The 21,775-nt window shown below is 46.0% G+C and overlaps 1 protein-coding gene across 1 annotated transcript; it reads right to left on the minus strand.

Annotated features, from left to right (window-relative positions):
* Window positions 1–3,282: 3,282 nt before the first annotated feature.
* Window positions 3,283–13,380, minus strand: LYZL6 (lysozyme like 6). Its single transcript, XM_008011095.3, has 5 exons — window positions 13,234–13,380; window positions 7,938–8,164; window positions 6,548–6,706; window positions 5,547–5,625; window positions 3,283–3,621 (listed from the first exon to the last, which is right to left on the minus strand). Exons 2-5 carry the CDS (start codon window positions 8,074–8,076, stop codon window positions 3,552–3,554), a joined length of 447 nt encoding a protein of 148 aa, XP_008009286.1. The 5' UTR covers window positions 8,077–8,164; window positions 13,234–13,380; the 3' UTR covers window positions 3,283–3,551.
* Window positions 13,381–21,775: the final 8,395 nt, after the last annotated feature.

Here is a 21,775-nt window from a genome sequence, read left to right on the forward strand (position 1 = left end):
GTTTTTTTGAGACGGAGTCTCGCTCTGTCACCCAGGCTGGAGTGCAGTGGCCAGACCTCAGCTCACTGCAAGCTCTGCCTCCCGGGTTTACGCCATTGTCCTGCCTCAGCCTCCCGAGTAGCTGGGACTACAGGCGCCCGGCACCTCGCCCGGCTAGTGTTTTTTGTATTTTTTAGTAGAGACGGGGTTTCACCGTGTTAGCCAGGATGGTCTCGATCTCATGACCTCGTGATCCACCAGCCTCGGCCTCCCAAAGTGCTGGGATTACAGGCGTGAGCCACCGTGGCTGGCCGAAGCTGGTGTTTTTTAAAGGATAATTTGGCAGTCAGGGGGCCAGGGAATGGGAAATGCTGACTGGTTGGGTCAAGGATGAAATCAGAGAGAGTCAGAGCTTGTGTTCTTGTGCTGAGTGAATTCCTGGTTGGGGGGCCACAAGAACAGATGAGCAGGTTTGCCCATCTGAGTGGTGCCAGCTGGTCCGTCAGAATAAAGGGTCTGAAAAATACCTAGAATGTCAATTTTAGGTTTTATAATAGTAATGTTGAAAGGAGTTAGTTAGCTTGTCTTACGGAGAGTGGACACAAAGCAAGGGAAGGTCCCTGGAGAGATCCCGGCCCATAGGGTCAGTGCCTTATCCCCACATAACATAAAAAGCAGCCTGGGAAAAAATTCAAGCTACCAGCACTGATAAGGGAACTAGCATAGGTCATTGTGCCTGGAGACATGCCCACGGCTGCACAGATGGAAAAACCTCTGGCCCATTTGGATAAAAGCTTGCACAAACCTTCAGCTCACTCACATAAAGGAACGAGGCCTGGCATAGAAATGCCTTTGTCCTTTGTGTAGTCAGCGGGCTCCCAGGATGAAGTTGCTTCTCCTTTTGTGGGCATGGGCATAGTGGGCTCCGGTGGGTTCCAGTGGGCACTCTGCTTTCCTTTTTGGACTGTCCGTCCAGCCTCTATGAATCATCACTTCAGCCCCTGATAGGTCTCGGGCCAAGCTAAGAAGCATCTGAGAATCATCATTTCAGCTCCTGACTGGTCCTGGGCCAAGGCTCCTGGCCAAGCTGAGTTCTCCGAGACAGCCGGCGGACTAAGCACATTGCTTCCCCTTTCCAATCCATAAATACCCCAGCCTCAGAGGGGGCACCCATTCTGGCCCCCACTCTCTGCTGGCAGAGAGCTTTCTTCTTTCGCTTATTAAACTTTCGCTGTAACCCCACCTTTGTGTCCATGCTCCTTAATCATCTTGGAGGTAGGACAAAGAACTCCGGGAGTTACCTCAGACACCTAGAGACTGTTGTATCTTGGTGCATTGCTGAGACTACAACAATGTTTTGAATAGGAGCAACTGGGGAGGTTAGGAATCTTGTGGCCTCTGGCTACATAATTTCTGAGCCATAATTTCTAATCTTGTGGCTAATTTGTTTGTTTTACAAAGGAGATCTGATTCCCAAGCAGGGAGGTGGTTTGTTTCAGGAAAGGCCTATTATCTTTGTTTCAAAGTTAAACAGTAAAAATTCATCCCATAGTTAGTGTGGCCTGTGCCCAGGAATGAGCAAGGGCAGCTTGGAGTTAGAAGCAAAATGGAATCAGTTAGGTCAGATTTGTCATAATTTTTGTAAAGTCTGTTTCAGTAACACAAGAAGGAAAGCAAGCAGTTCCTACTACTGTTTATTTTAATCCTAGAATGTCAGAGCCAGAAGAGACCCTGCAGGAAAAGTCTCTTGTGGTTTCTGAATAATGATCCTCAGACCCATGCTGTGATAAAGTTTTCACCCCTACTCTACAAAATGAGGACAATATGGAAAACATAATCAGGTTTTTTATAATTTCATAAAATAAAATAGATTCCACTCCATTCTTCTACAAGTATGACCTCCCTATGATGTTGATACTAAAAATTGTTTTATGAAAAGATGCTAATAGAGGATAGTTGCTTTAATGCTCTTATTTGGACACTAAAATTAAAAATTAGAAATCTGAGCCAGGCCTGGTGGCTCACATCCATAGTCCCAGCACTTTGGGAGGCCGAGGCAGGTGGATCACTTGAGGTCAGGAGTTCAAGACCAGCCTGGCCAACATAGTGAAACCCTGTCTCTCCTAAAAATACAAAATAGCTGGGCACGGTGGCTCATGCCTGTAATTCCAGCACTTTGGGAGGCTGAGGTGGGTGGATCACCTGAGGTCAAGAGTTCGAGACCAGCCTGGCCAACATGGTGAAACCCTGTCTCTACTAAAAATACAAAAATTAGCCAGGTATGGTGGTGGGTGCCTGTAATCCCAGCTACTGGGGAGGTTGAGGTAGGATAGTTGCTTGAACCCAGAAGGCAGAGATTACAGTGAGTGGAGATCATGCCACTACACTCCAGCCTGGGTGACAGAGTGAGAATCTGTCTCAAAAAAAAAAAAAAAAAAAAAAATTGGCTGGGTGTGGTGGTGCACACTTGTAGTTCCAGCTACTTGGGAGGCTGAGGCAGGAGAATTGCTCGAGCCCAGGAGTTGGAGGTTGCAGTGAGCCAAGATCCTGCCATTGCATTCCAGCCTGGGCTATGCAGTGAGACTCTGTCTCAAAAAAAAAAAAAAAAAAAAAAAAAAAAATTAGAAATCTCGGGTTTAATTATTTTTTACATTTTATCACCTGTGAAATACAAAAGTCTGGGAACCACTGAATAGTCAAATCTCTCCTTTTATGGTAGAAACAGTTAAGGCTCAGTGGTAGGGAAATAAGTGGTCCAAGATAAAACACCAGTTTGGTCAGACACTACCGATGGTGGCTATGTGTAGGACATTCCTTCAACTGTCCCTTTTCTGATTTTGCTTTTTCTTTAAGCATGTTCTACTCCACATCAGCACCCTCCAGGCAAACCAGATCCTGTCCAGAGAAGACTTTTTTAATCGTCTAGATCCTAGCCTATTCTCCCAAAGCACCCCAAAATTATTGGTGTCTGCCACTATTTCTCCATCCCATCACTACTTTCTCCACATCAATACCATACCCTTAGCCCCACCCATTGCCTACTTCTGAGCTTTCTCTTTTACTTCAAAAATTGTTCTTTGGAGGAATTACTTGGACGCTGATACTGTTTCAAAGCAACAATTATTAATTTTATTATACATTTAATTATCTATTGTAATGTTTGTGGATGTTTCTGCGTCTCCACCTAGATTATGAACACCTAAAGAGCAACAGTTGTGTTTTGTCTTCCTTCTAGTACCTAGTACACTCCCACTGTCTCAGGTACTCAAATATACATAGAATAATGAATAAATGGATGCCTTGTTTGCAGAGTGAGTGCTTCAATAAATATAGAGTTTTCTTTATTGTGGTCCTCTGTTTACAAATGACAGACAGGAACCAGGGGACTGGGTCCAGATGGGAGTAAGGAGGAAGCCAAGAAAATAATTTATTCTTGGGGCTCTGGTCAGTTTTAGTTGTAAATGGGAAGGGAAGAAAATAACATGAAGTTGAGGCATAGGAAGAAGAAATGAAGAATTCCTGAGTAAGGATAGGAGTCTTGGAATGACTCCATGGTGCACCCGCACCCTGTTTCATCCCAGTCGGCATCCTGTCAGCCAGTAGGAGAGTGGCCGGCCTGAACAGTGCAACCTCCATTCTACCCTGTGGAGAAAAAAGACATGGTTCTTGCCTCACGCTCAGTAACTCCTCCACACACACGACCCAGTTCTTGGTGAGTCTCGCATGTGGAGCAATGACCAGAATCTCCTTCATTGTTATCCTTCTGGTCTGTCCTCCACTGTCCCCTCTGACGAATCCTGTAAAACTCTCTCATCTCTGGTGTTTGCCTGCTTCCCTGGATCAACATTTCCACATTTTAAAATCCTCCTGTCTCCCTGAAGGGGTGAGTACTGTTTTACAGGGCTGAGAGTTACTTATTACAAAAAAAAAAAAAAAAAAAAAAAAGTCCCAGGTGCAACCATTGTTTCTCCCTCCAGAGAGGGTCTGCATAATCATTGCTATCAGTTCTTTTCTGTGGTGTTTTGAGTATGCAAGGGATTTGACTCCTTCCACAGTCGCCTATAGAGGCGGCCATTTGTGTTACTTATATATTTAGTTTGAAGCTCAGAAAAGGTGAGTATCTGAATGTCCACCGTTGGTGAGCTCACAGCTTTGTGGGTGTCTGCCTAGCTGATGAGCGCCACATTTTTGTTGTTGTTGTTGTCGTTTTTGTTTTTTTTTTGAGACGGATTCTTGCTCTGTCGCCCAGGCTGGAGCGCAGTGGTGTGATCTCGGCTCACTACAACCTCTGGCTCCCGGGTTCAAGCGATTCTCCTACCTCAGCCTCCCAAGTAGCTTGCCTTAAGGAGCATGGACACGAAGCAAGGGAAGGGTCCCCAGAGAGATCCCGGCCCACAGGGTGAGTGCCTCATCCCCATATAACATAAAAAGCAGCCTGGGACAGGCGCCCACCACCACGCCTGGCTAATTTTTGTATCTTTTAGTAGAGACAAGTTTTCACCATATTGGCCAGGCTGGTCTCGAACTCTTGACTTTCTGATCCACCCACCTCAGCCTCCCAAAGTGCTAGGATTACAGGAGTGAGCCACCTCGCCCGGCCACCACATTTTTTTTTTTTTTTTAAACAAGAATCTCACTATGCTGCCCAGGCTGGAGTGCAGTGGTGTGATCTTGGCTCACTGCAGCCTCAACCTCTCAGGTTCCAGCGATTCTTCTGCCTCAGCCTCCCGAGTAGCTGGGATTACAGGTACACGCCACCATGACCAGCTAATTTTTTGTATTTTTAATAGAGACGGGGTTTCACCATGTTGGCCAGGCTGGTCTCAAACTCCTGACCTCAAGTAATCCACCTGCGTCAGCTTCCCAAAGTGTTGAGATTACAGGCGTGAGCCACCACGCCCGGTCAGCATTTTTAAATTAAAAAAAAAAAAAAAAAAAGGTCAATTATGGCCACAGGGCCCCCGCAGAGCCGTAATTGTATTGCTTAACTCCTCCCATCCCTACAGTTGATTGGACCAAGAGGGCACAAGTGGTGCAAGTGGAACCAATCAGATTCTCTATCCCAGGAAATTGGACTGGGGCTGAGCCTAGCCAGTCCCTATGGTTGCTTAGAACTTCAGCTCATTAACTTTGCAGCACCCTTTGTCCTTTAGACTGTGGAGGAGAGAAAGTCTGCAGAGAGAGTTGTGAAGCAAATGCACCAAGAGAAGCTGAAACCTGCCATGGAAAGCTTGCTGACAATTTCCAGCCCTGGTTCCATGGTCTTTCTGGGGCCCAGCTGCAGCCCTTGAGTGGGCTCAGTGAGACATCTGGTCCTCTCAGAATAGATTTTCCCCAGCTAGCTCAAGTTGTTTTCTGTTACTGCAACCAGAAGAGTTTTGTTCAATACAATATCATGGAAGAACCAGATCCCAGGTCTTCTAACTCAGAGTTCCAAGCCCATCGCTATTCCACATCTTTCTAGACACTGCAAGGCCGTGCCCGTGAGTCCTTGTCTATCGCCCTTTTCTCTGTCACGCCCTCCTTTGTGGGGCTCTGCCCGCTGAGTCCCACGGTGTCCTCCTCACCAGTTGTTCATCCCCCGTGCTCCGGACACGATCCTTTTTGCACAGTGGATGCCTGCGAGAAGGTTGGGATTGAGCAGATCTGAAAGGAAGGAAGAGAAAACCTGTGAGGGCACAGAAGACAGTCCCTAAGATGGAGGCAGACACCAGCCCTCCCTAGACAGGCTTATGCCACCTCGAGGTTTCCAGCTGAGGCAAAGGCTCTCTCCCAGGGGCCCATTTAGACATCCCTACAATGGCTGCTAGAGGTTGGAGGTGAAAGGGGGTGTGGGCAGAAGGGGCAAGAGGCCTGAGATTTGGGCCTGTTCACTGCTATTCTTCTTAACCAGAGTAGATGGTGGTTCACTCAAAGTTTGTGGGAGGTTTCTAGGGAGAGGAAATGCCAAAACACCACAGAGGTATGTCCCGCCTAGTGAGCGGGGGTCTTCAGGTGAGGAGCCCAGGGGCATCAGTCAGTGTGCAAAGGCAGCGGTGAGGGGCAGAGTCATGGGCCCTGTCGAGCCTCCTGGATCAGCTCTGAGCTAGGGAGTTTGCACTTGGCCTTTGGTCAGATCGTTAGCTGAAGATGGTACTCCGGAATGGTTAAGAGCCTGCGAGGCCACTGGTCTGGCATTCAATGCTGGTTCTCTTTTTGAGCCTCACTTTGCTGTTTTGTAAAGTGGGGGTCATAAATGGTTTCTACTGCATGAAAGTTGGATGAAATAAGCTAAGTATGTAAAGTGCTTAGTGTATAATATTCTCTCAATAAACATTGGCTGCTGCAACTGTTCTACTACTACCAGCTGTATCCAGAGCCTTCCTGCATCCTATTCAGGGACTCTATAGAATCTCCTAACTGGATGGGCATTAGGGACACTACTCCAGCCCTCTGCTCAGTAAAGGGATTCCCTGATTTTTTGAACCGTATCTCTGGGGCCATTCCCAGGCTGTGGGTGGAAAGAGAAGTCTGTGAGCAGAGCCTGGTTTCCACTCTCATCTCTCCCACCCTGGGGCCCTGGCCAGACCTTGACAGTCCACCTGGCAAAGGTTTTCCGAGTGACTCCTATAATCGTTGCACCAGTAGTGGCCGTTGATCTGGAAGAGGCCATAGTCAAAGCTTCCATCTGCGTTTTCATTTATCTTTGATATGTTGAACTTGCTTTCCACAAAAGCCAGGCACAGCCCTTAGAGTAGGGAGAAGGTCAGGATTTAGAGGGGACCAAGCTGAGTGAGAAGGGAGATGGAGGAGAAAGGGAGGCAAGGAATCAGACAAAAGGAACAAGGCCTGGGAGGCAAGATAGGACTAGAGGGCTGGAAACCTCCATTGACTTGCCCTCTCATTCTTTGGTCCATCTACCCACTGATAAGTACAACCATTCATCTGTCCATCTACTCATGTGTCTTGCATTTACTGAGCACCTACTGTGTGCCAGGAACTGTGCAAAGCCCAGTGACGGACATTTCAGTTGGGTCAAACACAGATGCTGCCTTTAAGGGGCCTATATTAAAAGCATAAAAATATGTACCTAAGGCTGGGCACAGTGGCTCACGCCTGTAATCCCAGCACTTTGGGAGGCTGAGGTGGGCGGATCACGAAGTCAGGAGATCAAGACCATCCTGGCTAACATGGTGACACCCTGTCTCTACTAAAAATATAAAAAATTAGCTGGGTGTGGTGGTGGGCACCTGTAGTCCCAGCTGCTAGGGAGGCTAAGCCAGGAGAACAGTGTGAACCCAGGAGGCGGAGCTTGCAGTGAGCCGAGATTGTGCCGCTGCACTCCAGCCTGGGTGACAGAGTGAGACTCCGTCTCAAAAAAAAAAAAAAAAAAAGTACCTAAAAAACCCACAAAACAAGATAAAAGGACAAGTGTTGCAAGACAGGTGCACACAAATCCTAGGCAAAAGGGAGATATCCCTTCCATGCAGGAGGATAAAGCGTTTGTACTAGCCGTCCCCTCTGCCTGGAGTGTTCTTCCCCCAGACATTTGGGTGACCAGGTCCTTCACTTAATTCGGTGCTGCTCAATGTCACCTCCTCAGAGAGGCCTTCCCTGACTTCCCCATCTAAACAGTGTCACCATCGCTCCCCCTGCTTTATTCTTCTTCATAGCATTGATCACCACCAGGCAGTACTTTATGAGTGTGTTTGTTGCTGCTCTCTTCCCCTAGGATGTGAACACTACAAGGGAAGGGAATTTGTTTATCTCTACATCCCCAGCATCTAAAACAGTTCTTCGTACGTAATAAGTGCTCGGATAATAACTTGGATGAATACGGCGTGTTGGAAAAGGCTTTTTGAAGGGGGCTGCTTTTTGAACTTGGCTTTGAAAGATGAACAGGAGAGAAAGAAGCTGGCCAGGTAGGACATGACGGGGAGAGAAGGAGAAATGACAGGGGAGGGGCCGATGGCACTCACAGTCACTCAGGGAGTAACCCTCAAACCCATCCAAGTCCTCCAGCTGCAGCACCTGGGCCAAGTCACAGCGACTGATGAGGCTGGCCTGATTTAGGGCAAGAAAGCTGCTGACCAAGTAGATGAGTAGCACCTTTGTCATCCTTGGAGGGGAGGAGGTGCAGCTGAGGGCTGACGATTCTTAGGGTCTTGCAGACTTTCTGCTGATCTTCTCTGAGAGCCTGGGGAATCTGGAGAGGGCAGCCAGATTTCCTTACTCACTCACTGCTCCAACCTAGCTGTTTCCTATCTCTTTTCTCTCATTTACTATTTTATAGATTTTTTTTTATCATGGAAAATTAAACAGTTACAAAAGGAGAGAGAATAGTATCATGAACCTCCATATACCAACTTCTGAGCTTCAACATTAAAAAACCAAGGCCGATCTTTCTTTGTTGTTGTTTGTTTTTTAGTTTTTTATTTTTTAGAGATGGGGGGGTCTCACTATGTTGACCAGGCTGGTCTTGAACTCCTGGCCTCAAGTGATCCTCCCATCTCAGCCTCCCAAAGTGCTAGGATTATAGGTGTGAGCCACCACACCTGGCCAATCTCATTTCATCAATAGGTCCTCTTATATGGGCACCCAGCTATGGGTAGTATTTGGGTATTGGGATGGTGAGTGAGGTTGGCAAAGGAGATTACTGAAGACTATCTTCACCGCATATGTGTGTGTGTATCTGAGGATGTGCTTTTAGAAGGAGGGCCAAGATACTGGGTGCTCATCTCCCCACAACCCCACTCCCTAAGACACATGACACATGATTTTTCCCAGGGGCCATACCCTGCCTGGTACAATTCTTGGTGGGCTGGCTGTAGACATAACCTTCACTTTCACATTGTGTGTGTGTGTGTGTGTGTGTGTGTAACAGCAAGGGCCCTAGATTCACACTGCCTGCTTTCAAATCTTGGGCTGTTATGTGATTTTGGGCAACATACTCAACCTTTCTGGGCCTCATTTGTAAAATGAAGATATGCTAATACCTACCTAAAAGGGTTGTTTTGATGATTAAATGAAATAATGCCCAGATCTTGGTTCACATTCCACACAAAAGGGAACCGGGACTCCAGGAAATATGGCTGATTCCCAGGCTGGAGCAGGAAAGGGTTATGAGATGTCTGGATTATCTTGCTGTACCAGGAATTTAAAAAGTGCTAAAAATATGGATTGGGGCATGTCAAATTGACACAAGAGCTAGCTCAAAGGGGCACCGATTGGCCAGATCTGGAACGATATGTTTTGGTAACAGCATTATTGAGATATAATTCACGTATCAAACAATTAATTCAGTTAAAGTGTACAATTCAGTGGTTTTCAGTATATTTGCAGAGTTGTACAACTACTATCTCACTTGATTTTAGAATATTTTCATCAATCCAAAACAAAACCCCGTACCCATTTAGCAGTCACTGCCCATCCCCCTCCTCCCAACCTCTGGCAACCACTAATCTACTCTCTGTCTCTATGGATTTGCCTCTTCTGGACATTTCATACACATGGAGTTACATAAAATATGGCATTTTGTATCTGGCTTCTTTCACTTAGCATAATGTTTTCAAGGTTCATTCAGGTTGGAGCACATAATGATACTTCATTCCTTTCTATGGTTGAATAATATTCCATTGTATGAATAGACCATACTTTGTCTATCCATTCATTAGTTGATGGACATTTGGGTTGTTTCTGGTTTTGGCTATCATGAATAATGCTGCTATGAACATTCACATACTAGTTTTTGTGTGGATATACATTTTTATTTCTTTGGAGTAGAGTTGCTGGGTCATGGGGTAACCCTAGGCTTAAGCTTATCAGACCTACCAGATTTCCAAAGTGGCTGCACCATTTTGCATTCCCATCAACAGTGTATAAAGATTCCAATTTCTCTACATCCTCACCCACACCTATTATCTGTCTACAAAAGGTTTCCTCATGGATATGAACTGGTATCACCCTGTTGTTTTAATTTCCGTTTCCCAGATGGCTACAGATGTTGATCATCTCTTTTTTTTTTTTTTTTTTTTTTTGAGACGGAGTCTTGCTCAGTTGCCCAGGCTGGAGTGTGGTGGCGCGATCTCTGCTCACTGCAAGCTCTGCCTCCCAGGTTCACACCATTCTCCTGCCTCAGCCTCCCAAGTAGCTGGGACTACAGGCGCCCACCACCATGCCTGGCTAATTTTTTTGTATTTTCAGTAGAGACGGGGTTTCACCGTGTTAGCCAGGATGGTCTCGATCTCCTGACCTCGTGATCTGCCCGTCTCGGCCTCCCAAAGTGCTGGGATTACAAGCGTGAGCCACCACGCCCAGCCGAACATCTTTTTATGTGCTTATCGGCCATTGTATATCTTTGGGAAAATGTCTGTTCAGAACCTCTGCCCAGTTTCAAATTGAGTTGTCTTTTTATTACTGAGTGGGAAGAGTTCTTTATATATTCTGGATACTAGATCAGCATCAGATATATGGCAGATATTTTTTCCCATTCTGTGGGTTGCCTTTCACTTTCTTGGTGGTATTCTTTGAAGCCCCAAAGTTCTTAATTTTGAAGATGTGCAATGTATCTATTTTTCCTTTTGTTGCCTGTGCTTTTGGTGTCATATCTAAGAAATCATTGCATAATGGTTTCCAACGTAATCTGGGACAATTAGACCATCAAAATAAATGACAGTAACAGATTATACATTAATATAATTAATGTATCCATGAGCCCATAATAATAATAAATTGACAAAAAGATACATAGTGTGGAGCTGAAGCAGAGACCCTCTTCCTGACAATAAAAGGCCAACCGATAAATGTGGAGGAAGTCATGGAGTTGAAAAATAATCACCATTTTGCAACCATCATAGATTGGTTTGAGAAAGAATCATTATTGCATGCTAAATCTGAGGTTGTGGAAAGACTGCTGAATAACTGGATATATTATCCATGATCTTATAGGGTCTCCCCACAGATTGCTTATTAGTTGCACAGAAAGAAAAAACAAAACAGATACAGTGGAGGATAACCAGACAGTATTTTGAACTTGCAATCAAAATGAACATCTCTAGTGAGGGACAGAGGGACATTGTGTGCCTCCAGGTGTGATTCCTAAGGACACATCACTTATGCAGTATTCCGTCCAGGGATGCATAGCCTGTGTCTAATCCTGAGGAAACATCGAAGGCAAACTCACTGAAAATCTGTAAGATAACTGGCCTGTATTCTTCAAAATGGCCAATGCCGTGGAAACTGAAAGACTGGCCAGGCATGGTGGCTCAAGCCTGTAATCCAAGCACTTTGGGGGGCTGAGGTGAGAGGATTGCTTAGGCCAGGAGTTTGAGACCAACCTGGGAAACAGCAAGACCTCATCTCTACACTACAAAGAAGCAATACTTCCAATAAATCTGAAAACCTGCGACTATTTCTGTCACTGGTTTGGTGTGTTTTTCCCCTTAAACTAGGTATATGTTGGTGAGGGGGCAGAAGCCTGAGTTCTTCCATCCGCCACCTTCCAGTGTCAGGCGGTTTCTGCTTGGACAAGATGGCTATATTGGTGGGCTTGTTTCTTCTCTGGTCTTGTTATAGGAGGCAGAAAGAAATTACTGGCCGGGCGCGGTGGCTGAAGCCTGTAATCCCAGCACTTTGGGAGGCCGAGATGGGCGGATCACGAGGTCAGGAGATCGAGACCATCCTGGCTAACCCAGTGAAACCCCGTATCTACTAAAAAATACAAAAAACTAGCCGGGCGAGGTGGCGAGCGCCTATAGTCCCAGCTACTCGGGAGGCTGAGGCAGGAGAATGGCATGAACCCGGGAGGCGGAGCTTGCAGTGAGCTGAGATCTGGCCACTGCACTCCAGCCCGGGCGACAGAGCGAGACTCAGTCTCAAAAAAAAAAAAAAAAAAAAAAAAAAGGAAATTACTTAGGTAGACAGGGTAAAGTGAATCCCCAGCAGAAAACTTTCCTTTTAACAAAAAGCAGCTCAACGATAGCTCCCTTTCTAACCTCACGCAGCTCAAGGAAATAACTTTTCTTCTAACAACAAGCAGCCTGAAAGAGCAAACAGTAAAACAGATAAGACAGCTCAGGCACAGAAGGATCTGGGAAGTCTCCTGGGTAATCACCAAACTTCACACTTATACAATGGGCACCAGTAAAATAGTGGGTCTTACTAACCACATTCCTTTCTCTTTGGATGCGCTAAGATAGGGAAGCTAAAAGCAGAATCGAGGGGTATGCCTACAGCTGCAAGATGTATGGGAACAGACACAGAAACTCTTCCTCCCAGATAAGCAAGACAGAGACACAGACTAAAAGTTAGCCTATGTGCTCGGGAATGGGGTGAGAGCCTATTAAAAACTCTGCTCTATACAGATAGCACACCTGGTCCCAACTGAACCATCGGGCCCTAGGAGGATAAGACATCCCCTCCTCACAAACGCCTCCTCACTAGCCCATTTAGAAAACCGTGACATTTCCACTACCACCTGGCAACCTGCTCGGGACCTCTGTCTATGACAGCTGTTCTTTCCTTTTGCCTATTAAACTCCTGCTCCAAACTCACTCTGTGTGCGTGTGTGTCTGCGTCCTTAAACGTGAGACCATGAACCGTGGTATTTACCCCAGACAACAAGGCTGCTTCTGTCTCTTGTTCTAAGACTCATTCCACACCAGCCTGAGCTTGGGGCCATTTTTTGCTTCTCCCACCTTCCTACCCCCAGAGCTGACAGATTTAGCAAATAATTTTTTTTTTTTTTTTTTTTTTTTTTTTTTGAGACGGAGTCTTTCTCTGTCGCCCAGGCTGGAGTGCAGTGGCCGGATCTCAGCTCACTGCAAGCTCCGCCTCCCGGGTTCACGCCATTCTCCTGCCTCAGCCTCCCGAGTAGCTGGGACTACAGGCGCCCGCCACCTCGCTCAGCTAGTTTTTTTTTTTTTTTTTTTTTTTTTTGTATTTTTTAGTAGAGACGGTGTTTCACTGTGTTAGCCAGGATGGTCTCGATCTCCTGACCTTGTGATCCGCCCATCTCGGCCTCCCAAAGTGCTGGGATTACAGGCTTGAGCCACCGCGCCCGGCCAGCGAATAAAATTTACAAGATGCCCTGTTAAATTAGAATTCCAGGCAAACAACAGCCTACTCCACACTGACTCAGGAGGGTCCCTCAGAGATAGACGTCACTGAGCCTCGGGAAGCAGGAAGCTCCATCCCTGCCCATTCAGCCCCTCTCAGGGTCCCCTCAAGGAAGACAGTGGTTCCAGAAGGTATGTTCCCACCCCTTCCACAGCTTACCTCTCTCCCATCCCTCTCTGACTCCAGGTTCCAGCTGGCCCAGGGATTTCTGGGAGGATCTGTAGAAAAAGGCCGTCTACAGTAGGAGCCTCTTCTTCCTCACCATGTATGTTTCAGCCCTGCCCAACTAACAGCTCTCCATGTTCTAAAGAAGGAGGGAGTGCTGGGCCATCCCAGCCTTCTGGAACCCCAGTTCTATGACATCATCCATCTCCTGGAAATACACTGGTTTTAACCAGGCAAATTGGCCAAGCGTCAGGCAGAATTAGCAGCTGGGCCTGGGAGGACAGGTGACATCTGTGAGGAAAATGGCCAGGTGGGACAGGGTGGAGAGCACTGGCTGTTTCCTTCCTTTTTGGGAACAGCACCACCTTTGGGGGAGCTCCTTCCCTCATGGGGTTTTAGTGGGGGCTGCCAGTCCTAGGGCCCTGCCCCCCAACATTCCCCAATAAGCATAGGAATGCTTGTGTGCCAGTCACTGTATTTGTAAACGGAAGCAGTGGACCTGCTCAGCTTCCAATAGAAACCCCGTGTGTGCAGGGCCAGAGGACACAGCCCATCTAAGGCGCTAAGCCTCCATAAAGAGGGAGTGGAATCTGGATGGGATTCCAGCCCCAGGGTACACCCTTTCTGGGACCCAAACACACCCTTCCCCTTCCTTCAATTCTGAGACTCAGTAAATGTCTCTACTTGCAGAACAAGTTAGAGTTAGGTTTCTGTCACTTGTAGCCAAAGAGCCAGTCACAGTCGGCATCGGGTCAACCATCTGTGAAATGGTGACCTGACACCCTGTCCCCTCCCTGTGAAGGCCACAACATCCCAACACCATTAGTCACTGATGAAGTCCAGGAGAAATTTCTACCAACTGTAGCAAAAAAGAGGCAAGGGAGAAAACATTTTGTTACTGACGGCGCACTCTTCCCTCTGAAACAGGGAGGCAGGATCTGACAGAAAAAAAGGACAAGTGGCGGCTGGGTGCCGTGGCTCATGCCTGTAATCCCAGCACATTGGGAGGCCGAGGCGGGCAGATCACGAGGTCAGGAGATCGAGACCATCCTGATTAACACGGTGAAACCCCGTCTCTACTGAAAAAAAAAAAAAAAAAAAAAATACAAAAAATTAGCTGGGTGTGGTGGTGGTTGCCTGTAGTCCCAGCTATGTGGGAGGTTGAGGTGGGAGAATGGCATGAACCCAGGAGACGGAGCTTGCAGTGAGCAGAGATCGCTGCCACTGCTCTCCAGCCTGGGCGACAGAGCAAGACTCCGTCTCAAAAAAAAAAAAAAAAGAATAAAAGGACAAGGGGCTTCTAGGTGGACAGTGTTGGCCTGTGCCCCTCCAGACTTCTCTTCCCAGCAGGGCAGGAGTGCATGGCACCCTGGGGTAGGAGGCCTGCAGGGGCAGAGGGGAGGCTGAACATGCTGGGGGCACCACTGTATGAGAAACCATATGTGGCGAAAAATCTACATGGGCCTCAGATGACCTGAATGAATTCGTCTCTGTGGAGTGAGAGTCCTGGGCAGGAGGAAAGGTTTCCGTAGCCCAGGACCACATACTTGGAAATTTGGACTCTGAAACTTAAGATCTGAGAGAGGATGGTCTTTGTGGCATTCAAAGGGGGTCCAGAGGGACCCTCCACCTCCAGCCCCCTCGCTGTGGCAAACATGAACCCTGAGTAGATTCCCACCCGTTCAAACAACTGGAAAACCCAGGCTGGGGCCCATGAGTCAGGTCAGCTCAGGGCAAGAGGACAGAGGGACACCATAGGCCATCTGTCTCAATATTTGCAAGTTATAAATTAAACTAACAGACTGTTAAAGTATGTCCTATCCTCATCCTCTGACAAATATTCCTTTAAAAGGACAAAATTTTTAAATGTGTATGAAGTTATGATTTGAATTTTTTTTTTTTTTTAAAGAGACAGAGTCTCACTCTGGCGTGATCTCAGCTCACTGCAACCTTTGCCACCTGGGTTCAAGCAATTCTGCCTCAGCCTCCTGAGTAGGTGGGACTACAGGTGCATGCCACCATGCCTGGCTAATTTTTTTTGTATTTTAGTACAGACGGGGTTTCACCTTGTTGCCCAGGCTGGTCTCAAACTCCTGAGCTCAGGCAATCTGCCTGCCTTGGCCTCCCAAAGTGCTAGGATTACAGGCGTGAGCCACCACACCCAGTCGATTATGTTATGTTATGTATGTTAAAGTATGTCCTATCCTTATGCTCTGACAAATATGCATTTAAAAGGATAAAATTTTAAAATATGTATGAAGCTGTGATTTGTATATGACAGAAAATTAGCAAAATGCCAAAGATCATGAAATTTCATGTTTATTGCACACGTCTGGGTGCTCTGTTGATGGGCTGACAATGTTGGGATGAGTAATAAAGATATGTGTAATTTATAAATTACTGAAACTATTCCATGAAATTTATTTTTCTTATCTTTCTTTCAGCAAAATCAGTAATTATATTATTATCAAGATTTGAAAATACATGTAAGGATTAAAACAATCATTTAAAGTACAAATATCTTAATATTTTCATCAAAATTATGTTTATGTAAAAAAATTTAATTTTATCAAAAATGTTTTCCCAAAGGTTAGTTTTCTTTTCAAATATTGAAAAGTATCTATTAAACCAAAAGGCAACATACAAATTAGAATTAGTCAAATTTGTATGTCAAAATGATTGAAATAAATCCATTTTATTTTGATTTTTGAAAACTTGATTAATGTTTGTTAAATTTAAATTCATAATTCTAGCATTCAGTGACACCTCGTTGCCAATGTAAAGAATAGGCATCACAGTTTGTCTGAGGGCTAGACATAGATACAAATATTAGAGTAATGTGATTTATTTAACCCTTTTTCTGTTTGCCCAGAGAATACTCACTGGTGGCTTGCTGCAGTGCTTACCCCAAGATAACTTTGCCATGAAATATTTAACACAAGGTATAAATGCTTGAGGGGATGGATACCCCCTTCTCCATGATGTGATTATTACAGATTGTAGGCCTGTATCAAAACATCTCAGGTGCTCCATAAATATATACATTTACTATGTACCCACAAAAACTACAATTACAATTTTAAAAAGTAATGAACTATTGCCACACAAAACAACATAGATAAATCTCAGAATAATTATACTGAGTGAAAGAAGCTTGACAAAAAACAGTACACACTGTATGATTCCATTTCTAGACAGCACTAGAAAATATAGACTAACCTATGATGATTGAAAGCAGATCAGGGCAGGTTACGGTGGCTCACACCTGTAATCCCAGCACTTTAGGAAGCTGAGGTGGGCGAATCACTTGAGGTCAGGAGTTTGAGACCAGCCTTGTCAACAGAGTGAAACCCTGTCTCTGCTAAAAAAAGAAAAATTAGCCAGGCCTGTTCGCACACAGTTGTAATCCCAGCTACTCGGGAGGCTGAGGCACAAAAATCACTTGAACCCAGGAGGTGGAGGTTGCAGTAAGCCAAGATCACACCACTGCACTCCAGCCTGGGAGACAGAGCAAGACTCCATTTAAAAAAAAAAGAAAAAGAAAAAGAAAAAAAGGAAGAAGATCAGTAGTTGCTTAGGGGTGGGGACGTAGAAAGAGCAGGAAGCAGGATCACCAAGGGCAACAAGGAAACTTTTTGGGGGGATGGATATCTTCACTATCTTGATTGTGATTAATGATTTCAGGTGTATACCAAGGGTCAGACGTTACCAAATTGTAATCTCTATATATGCACAGTTTATTATATGTCAATACCTCAATAAATCTGTCTAAAATGTTTAAAAATTACAGTAATTATACAAAATATATTTTATGAAAAGGAAATTATGGATGGGCATGGTTGAGAACTCCAGCATCAGGTAGATTCAGAAGTGGGGAAAAGCATCTCCCACTTTCCCTTCTTCAGGCCAGCGTGCTGTGCAATTTATCCAGTGGCCACTAGAGGGCAGCCGCGACTCAGGCAGAAGAAGAGGGCGTTTCAGGGCTTGAATACTTAGAATTCCCTGCTCTGTGCTCCCTATCCTGGGTGGTGGGCGTTAATACCCCCATAATACTCAGTTAGAGCTGGGACTTGGGCCCTGGTCTCTGGCTCCTGATACCACCTTGTTGGTCTCCCAACACCGGGAGAGCTTCCTGTGCTCCCAGATTTTTTTTTTTTTTGAGATGGAGTTTCGCTCTTGCCCAGGCTGGAGTGCATTGGCGCGATCTCGGCTCACCGCAACTTCCACTCCCGGGTTCAAGCGATTCTCCTGCCTCAACCTCCCAAGTAGCTGCGATTACAGGCATGCATCACCACGCCCAGCTAATTTTGTGTTTTTAGTAGAGACGGGGTTTCTCCATGGCTGGTCTCGAACTCCCAACTCAGGTTTTCTGCCCTCCTTGGCCCCCCAAAGTGCTGGGATTACAGGTGTGAGCCATGGCGCCTGGCGCTCCCATTTCTTTTTAAAAGGATGTCCTGACTCCAGTGAGGCAGCAGCCGTAGTTCCCTGTCTGTTATCTGCAGGGCTGATATGGAGGATTGCAGATGGCACCAAAGAGTTGTGGTTCTCAGGCTGGGCACAGTAGCTTACGCCTGTAATCCCAGCATTTTGGGATTCCCAGGCAGCTGGATCACATGAGGTCAGGAGTTTGAGATCAGCCTGGCCAACATGGCAAAACCCCATCTTTCCTAAAAAATACAAAAAAGTAGCTGGGTGTGGTGGCACACGCCTGTGGTCCCAGCTACTCAGGAGGCTGAGGCAGGAGATTTGCTTGAGCCCAGGAGGTGAAGGTTGCAGTGAGCTGAGATTGCACCGCTGCACTCCAGCCTGGGCGACAAGAGTGAAAAAAAAAGTTGTGGTTCTCAAGGGCCTTTGGAAGGCCTCCCAGCTTGCCTCAAATCCACGATTATAAAGCCTGTCAAAGTTGCATCATCAGACTCTGCAACATCACAGGTTAGCATGTCACTGAGAAAACGACACACCGAAAGGTCATTTTTATGAGAGAGGGAAAGGAGAGAAGGTTCAATTCAGGGACAGGGAACATGATGGTGGAGCCCCCTTAGGGTGCTGCAGTGGAAGTTTCCCCCTAAAAAGCAATCGTGGGCTGGGCACTGTGGCTCAGGCCTGTAATCCCAGCACTTTGGGAGGCTGAGGCAGGTGGATCACTTGAGCTCAGGAGTTCGAGACCAGCCTGACCAACATGGTGAAACCCCGTGCCTACTAAAAATACAAAAATTAGCTGGGTGTGGTGGCATGTGCCTGTAATCCCAGCTACTTGGGAGGCTGAGGCAGGAGAATCACTTAAACCTGGGAGGCGGAGGTTGCAGTGAGCCAAGATCATGCCACTGCACTCCAGCCTGGGTGACAGAGTGAAACTCCGTCTCAAAGAAAAAAAAAAAAAAAAAAAGAAAAAAAAGCAATTGTGAACATACATTGAGCCATCCCAGTGTGTGAGGCATGATGCAGAACACTCTAGGCAGGGAGGGAGTCATCTCATCTTCACAGCACTCACACTAAATAAACTGCAGAGAGGTTAAGAAATGCCTAAAGGGCCAGGAGCGGCTCATGTCTGTAATCCCAACACTTTGGGAGGCCAAGGTGGGTGGATCACTTGAGCCCAGGAATTCTAGACCAGCCTGCGCAACATGGCGAGGCCCCGTCTCTACAAAAAAATTACAAAAATTAGCCAAGTGTGGTGTCCTGTAGTCGCAGCTACTCCTGAGGTTGAGGCAAGAGGATCCTTGAGGCTGGGAGTTTGAGGCTGCAGTGAGCTATGATTGCACTATAGCCTGGGTGTGAGAGTGCACATAGTCTCAAAAAAAAAAAAAAAAAAAAAAAAAAGAAAAGCCATTGTGGATACACATTGAGCCCTCCCAGTGGGTGAGGCATGATGCCAAACACTGTCTGAAGGAAATAATCTCATCTTTACCGCATTCTTACTGAATAAGCTGCAGAGAAGTTAAGAAACGCCTAAAGTCACAGAGCTGATAGGAGGCAGTGCAGGATTTGAAATCAGATTTGACACTAATGTGTGGATCTAGCTACTGCTCTGTAGTACCCGCTTAAATGGAAGTATTTTTCTTTCTAGGTTATTTAGTTCATGTGTTAAACTGGTTGGTGTTGGTAGCAGATGGTAAGTATTGTAGTTCAGCCTTCTGGAGAAAGCTTGTCAGGCTTCAAGACAATGTTAAGCATCTGTGATGGTCCAGCAGGCAGGTTCCCCTCTCCACCCCTTCACTGCTTTACATGGAGCACTTACAATGTGTGAGGTTCTGTGTTAAGGATGATACTTTCATGATGACGGTATCTGAAGGGTAGGTGGGCAGAGGCCAGCAACAAGGAATTGAAGGGCCAGTGATGTAGCAATCCAGTGACATTGTTCATTTGCACACACATGGGTCTGTCACATGCAGCCCAATTCAACTCGAGTCCTGAGAAAGTAACCAGACCAGGACGGAGGCCCAGGGAACTCACCAGAAGTCCCCAGGCATCAGGACAAGGTCAAAGCATCCTAGTGAGCAGATAACACATGCCCACGGTTTGTGAGAGGAAGTCGTCCAGCAGTTTCTCTCCTTCCCGTTGGCTCTGACCCGGCTTACCTGGGATCATGCAGTTGATTCTTCAGGCCAGGTGCCTCAGGGAAGTGACCCTTCCTGTTCTGGGTTCTGCAGAAGCCAACAGCACTGGGCTTGTGCTCATCAAGCACTCTTCTGCCCATTTTACACTCTCATGGACGCATGGTGGTGTTGATACAGGCCCTGAGTTAAAGGCTCCATGGCTGCCCATGACAGGACAAAGCAAAAGAAAGTCAGAGTTAAACAGGCCCCTTGGGTCCCCTCCTTCATTTCATAGATGGGAAAACCAAGGTCTGGGCAAGGAAAGGGACTCAGCCAAGGCCAGAGCGCACTGAGGGCCGAGCCAGGGTTAGGATTCCCAGCACAGTCTGTTTCTCTCATACTCCACAGCCTTCTCTAATAATAGATTTTGCTGTTGGGTTCTTCTTTATCAAGCGTTGGTCACACATTATCTCTCTCTATCTTTCTTAAAACAATTGTTCTTTAATATCATTATACATTCAGTCAGTGTTCAAATTTTCAACTGTTTTATGTGTAAGGGCATTTTCTAATATGTTGATTAAACCAAGATTGAAATCAGATGCACACATTATGATTAGTTGATGTCTTTTAAATCTCTTTTAATCCATGGATTGCTCTTTCCTCTTTCTCTTTTTCCCTTTATTCTTGAATAAGCCACATCCTGCATAAACACTTGAAATCCTTCTCATTGAACAGAAAAAAAATCAAACCCCACAGGAAATGTTACTACATATATAAAGCTGAAGACAGGAATTGCTTGTGAGTGAAGCAATGAAGTCTGAGCACAATGTGGAAACTGGAAATCAGAGGTTGTATTTTGAAAATCTCCACTCTCTTCTTTAGATAGATTGGTGATTATTTTACCTATTTCATTTTACCGATCTTAAACACAATGTAAGGAACCTAAAGAGAAAACTTGTCAGCAATTGATCTGTCTTTTCAATTAACAGTGAATGCCAGTGGATATGTCCACATGGGTACAAATCTCCACTTGCTAAAAAGCAAACAGCGAACCTCTAACTCAACGTAAACTTTCAGCATGTTTCACTTCAATTGATTCCACATGTTGAGGCTAAGCACAGCTGAGCAAATCAGCTGTAAAATCCTAAAGAAGATGTCATTTTAAAGATAACAATTGTGCTATTTAGACAAATAATTCTTTTACTGATTTCATTTAAAAAACCATCTGTGCTCTTGGCTGAATGCTGTGTGAATTTGATCCTGTCATCATGATGCTAGCTGATTATTTGGCACACTAGTTGATGCAGTTTCTTCATAGTGTCACTGGTCTTTATATTTTGGTGTGTTTTTGCAGTGGCTGGTACTGGTTTTTCCTTTCCATATTTGGTGTTTCATTCAGGAGCTCTTGCAAGGCAGGCCTTGTGGTGATGAAATCCCTTAGCATTTGCTTGTTGGGAAAGGATTTTATCCCTCCTTTGCTTATGAAGCTTAGCTGGGATGGATATGAAAATCTGGGTTGAAAATTCTTTTCTTTAATTTTTTTTTTTTTTTTTTTTTTTTGAGACGGAGTCTCGCTCTGTCGCCCAGGCTGGAGTGCAGTGGCCGGATCTCTGCTCACTGCAAGCTCCGCCTCCCGGGTTCACGCCATTCTCCTGCCTCAGCCTCCTGAGTAGCTGGGAGTACAGGCGCCCGCCACCTCGCCCGGCTAGTTTTTTGTATTTTTTTAGTAGAGACGGGGTTTCACCGGGTTAGCCAGGATGATCTCGATCTCCTGACCTCGTGATCCGCCCGTCTCGGCCTCCCAAAGTGCTGGGATTACAGGCTTGAGCCACCGTGCCCGGCCTAATTTTTTTTTTTGTTTGTTTGAGATTGAGTCTCACTCTGTCACCCAGCCTTGAGTCCAGTGGCGCTATGTTGGCTCACTGCAATGTCTGCCTCTTGGGTTCAAGCGATTTTCGTGTTTCAGCCTCCCAAGTAGCTGGGACTACAGGCACGAGTCA

Source organism: Chlorocebus sabaeus, chromosome 16 (assembly GCF_047675955.1).
Source record: "Chlorocebus sabaeus isolate Y175 chromosome 16, mChlSab1.0.hap1, whole genome shotgun sequence".
In the NCBI taxonomy this organism is placed as follows: Eukaryota; Metazoa; Chordata; class Mammalia; order Primates; family Cercopithecidae; genus Chlorocebus; species Chlorocebus sabaeus.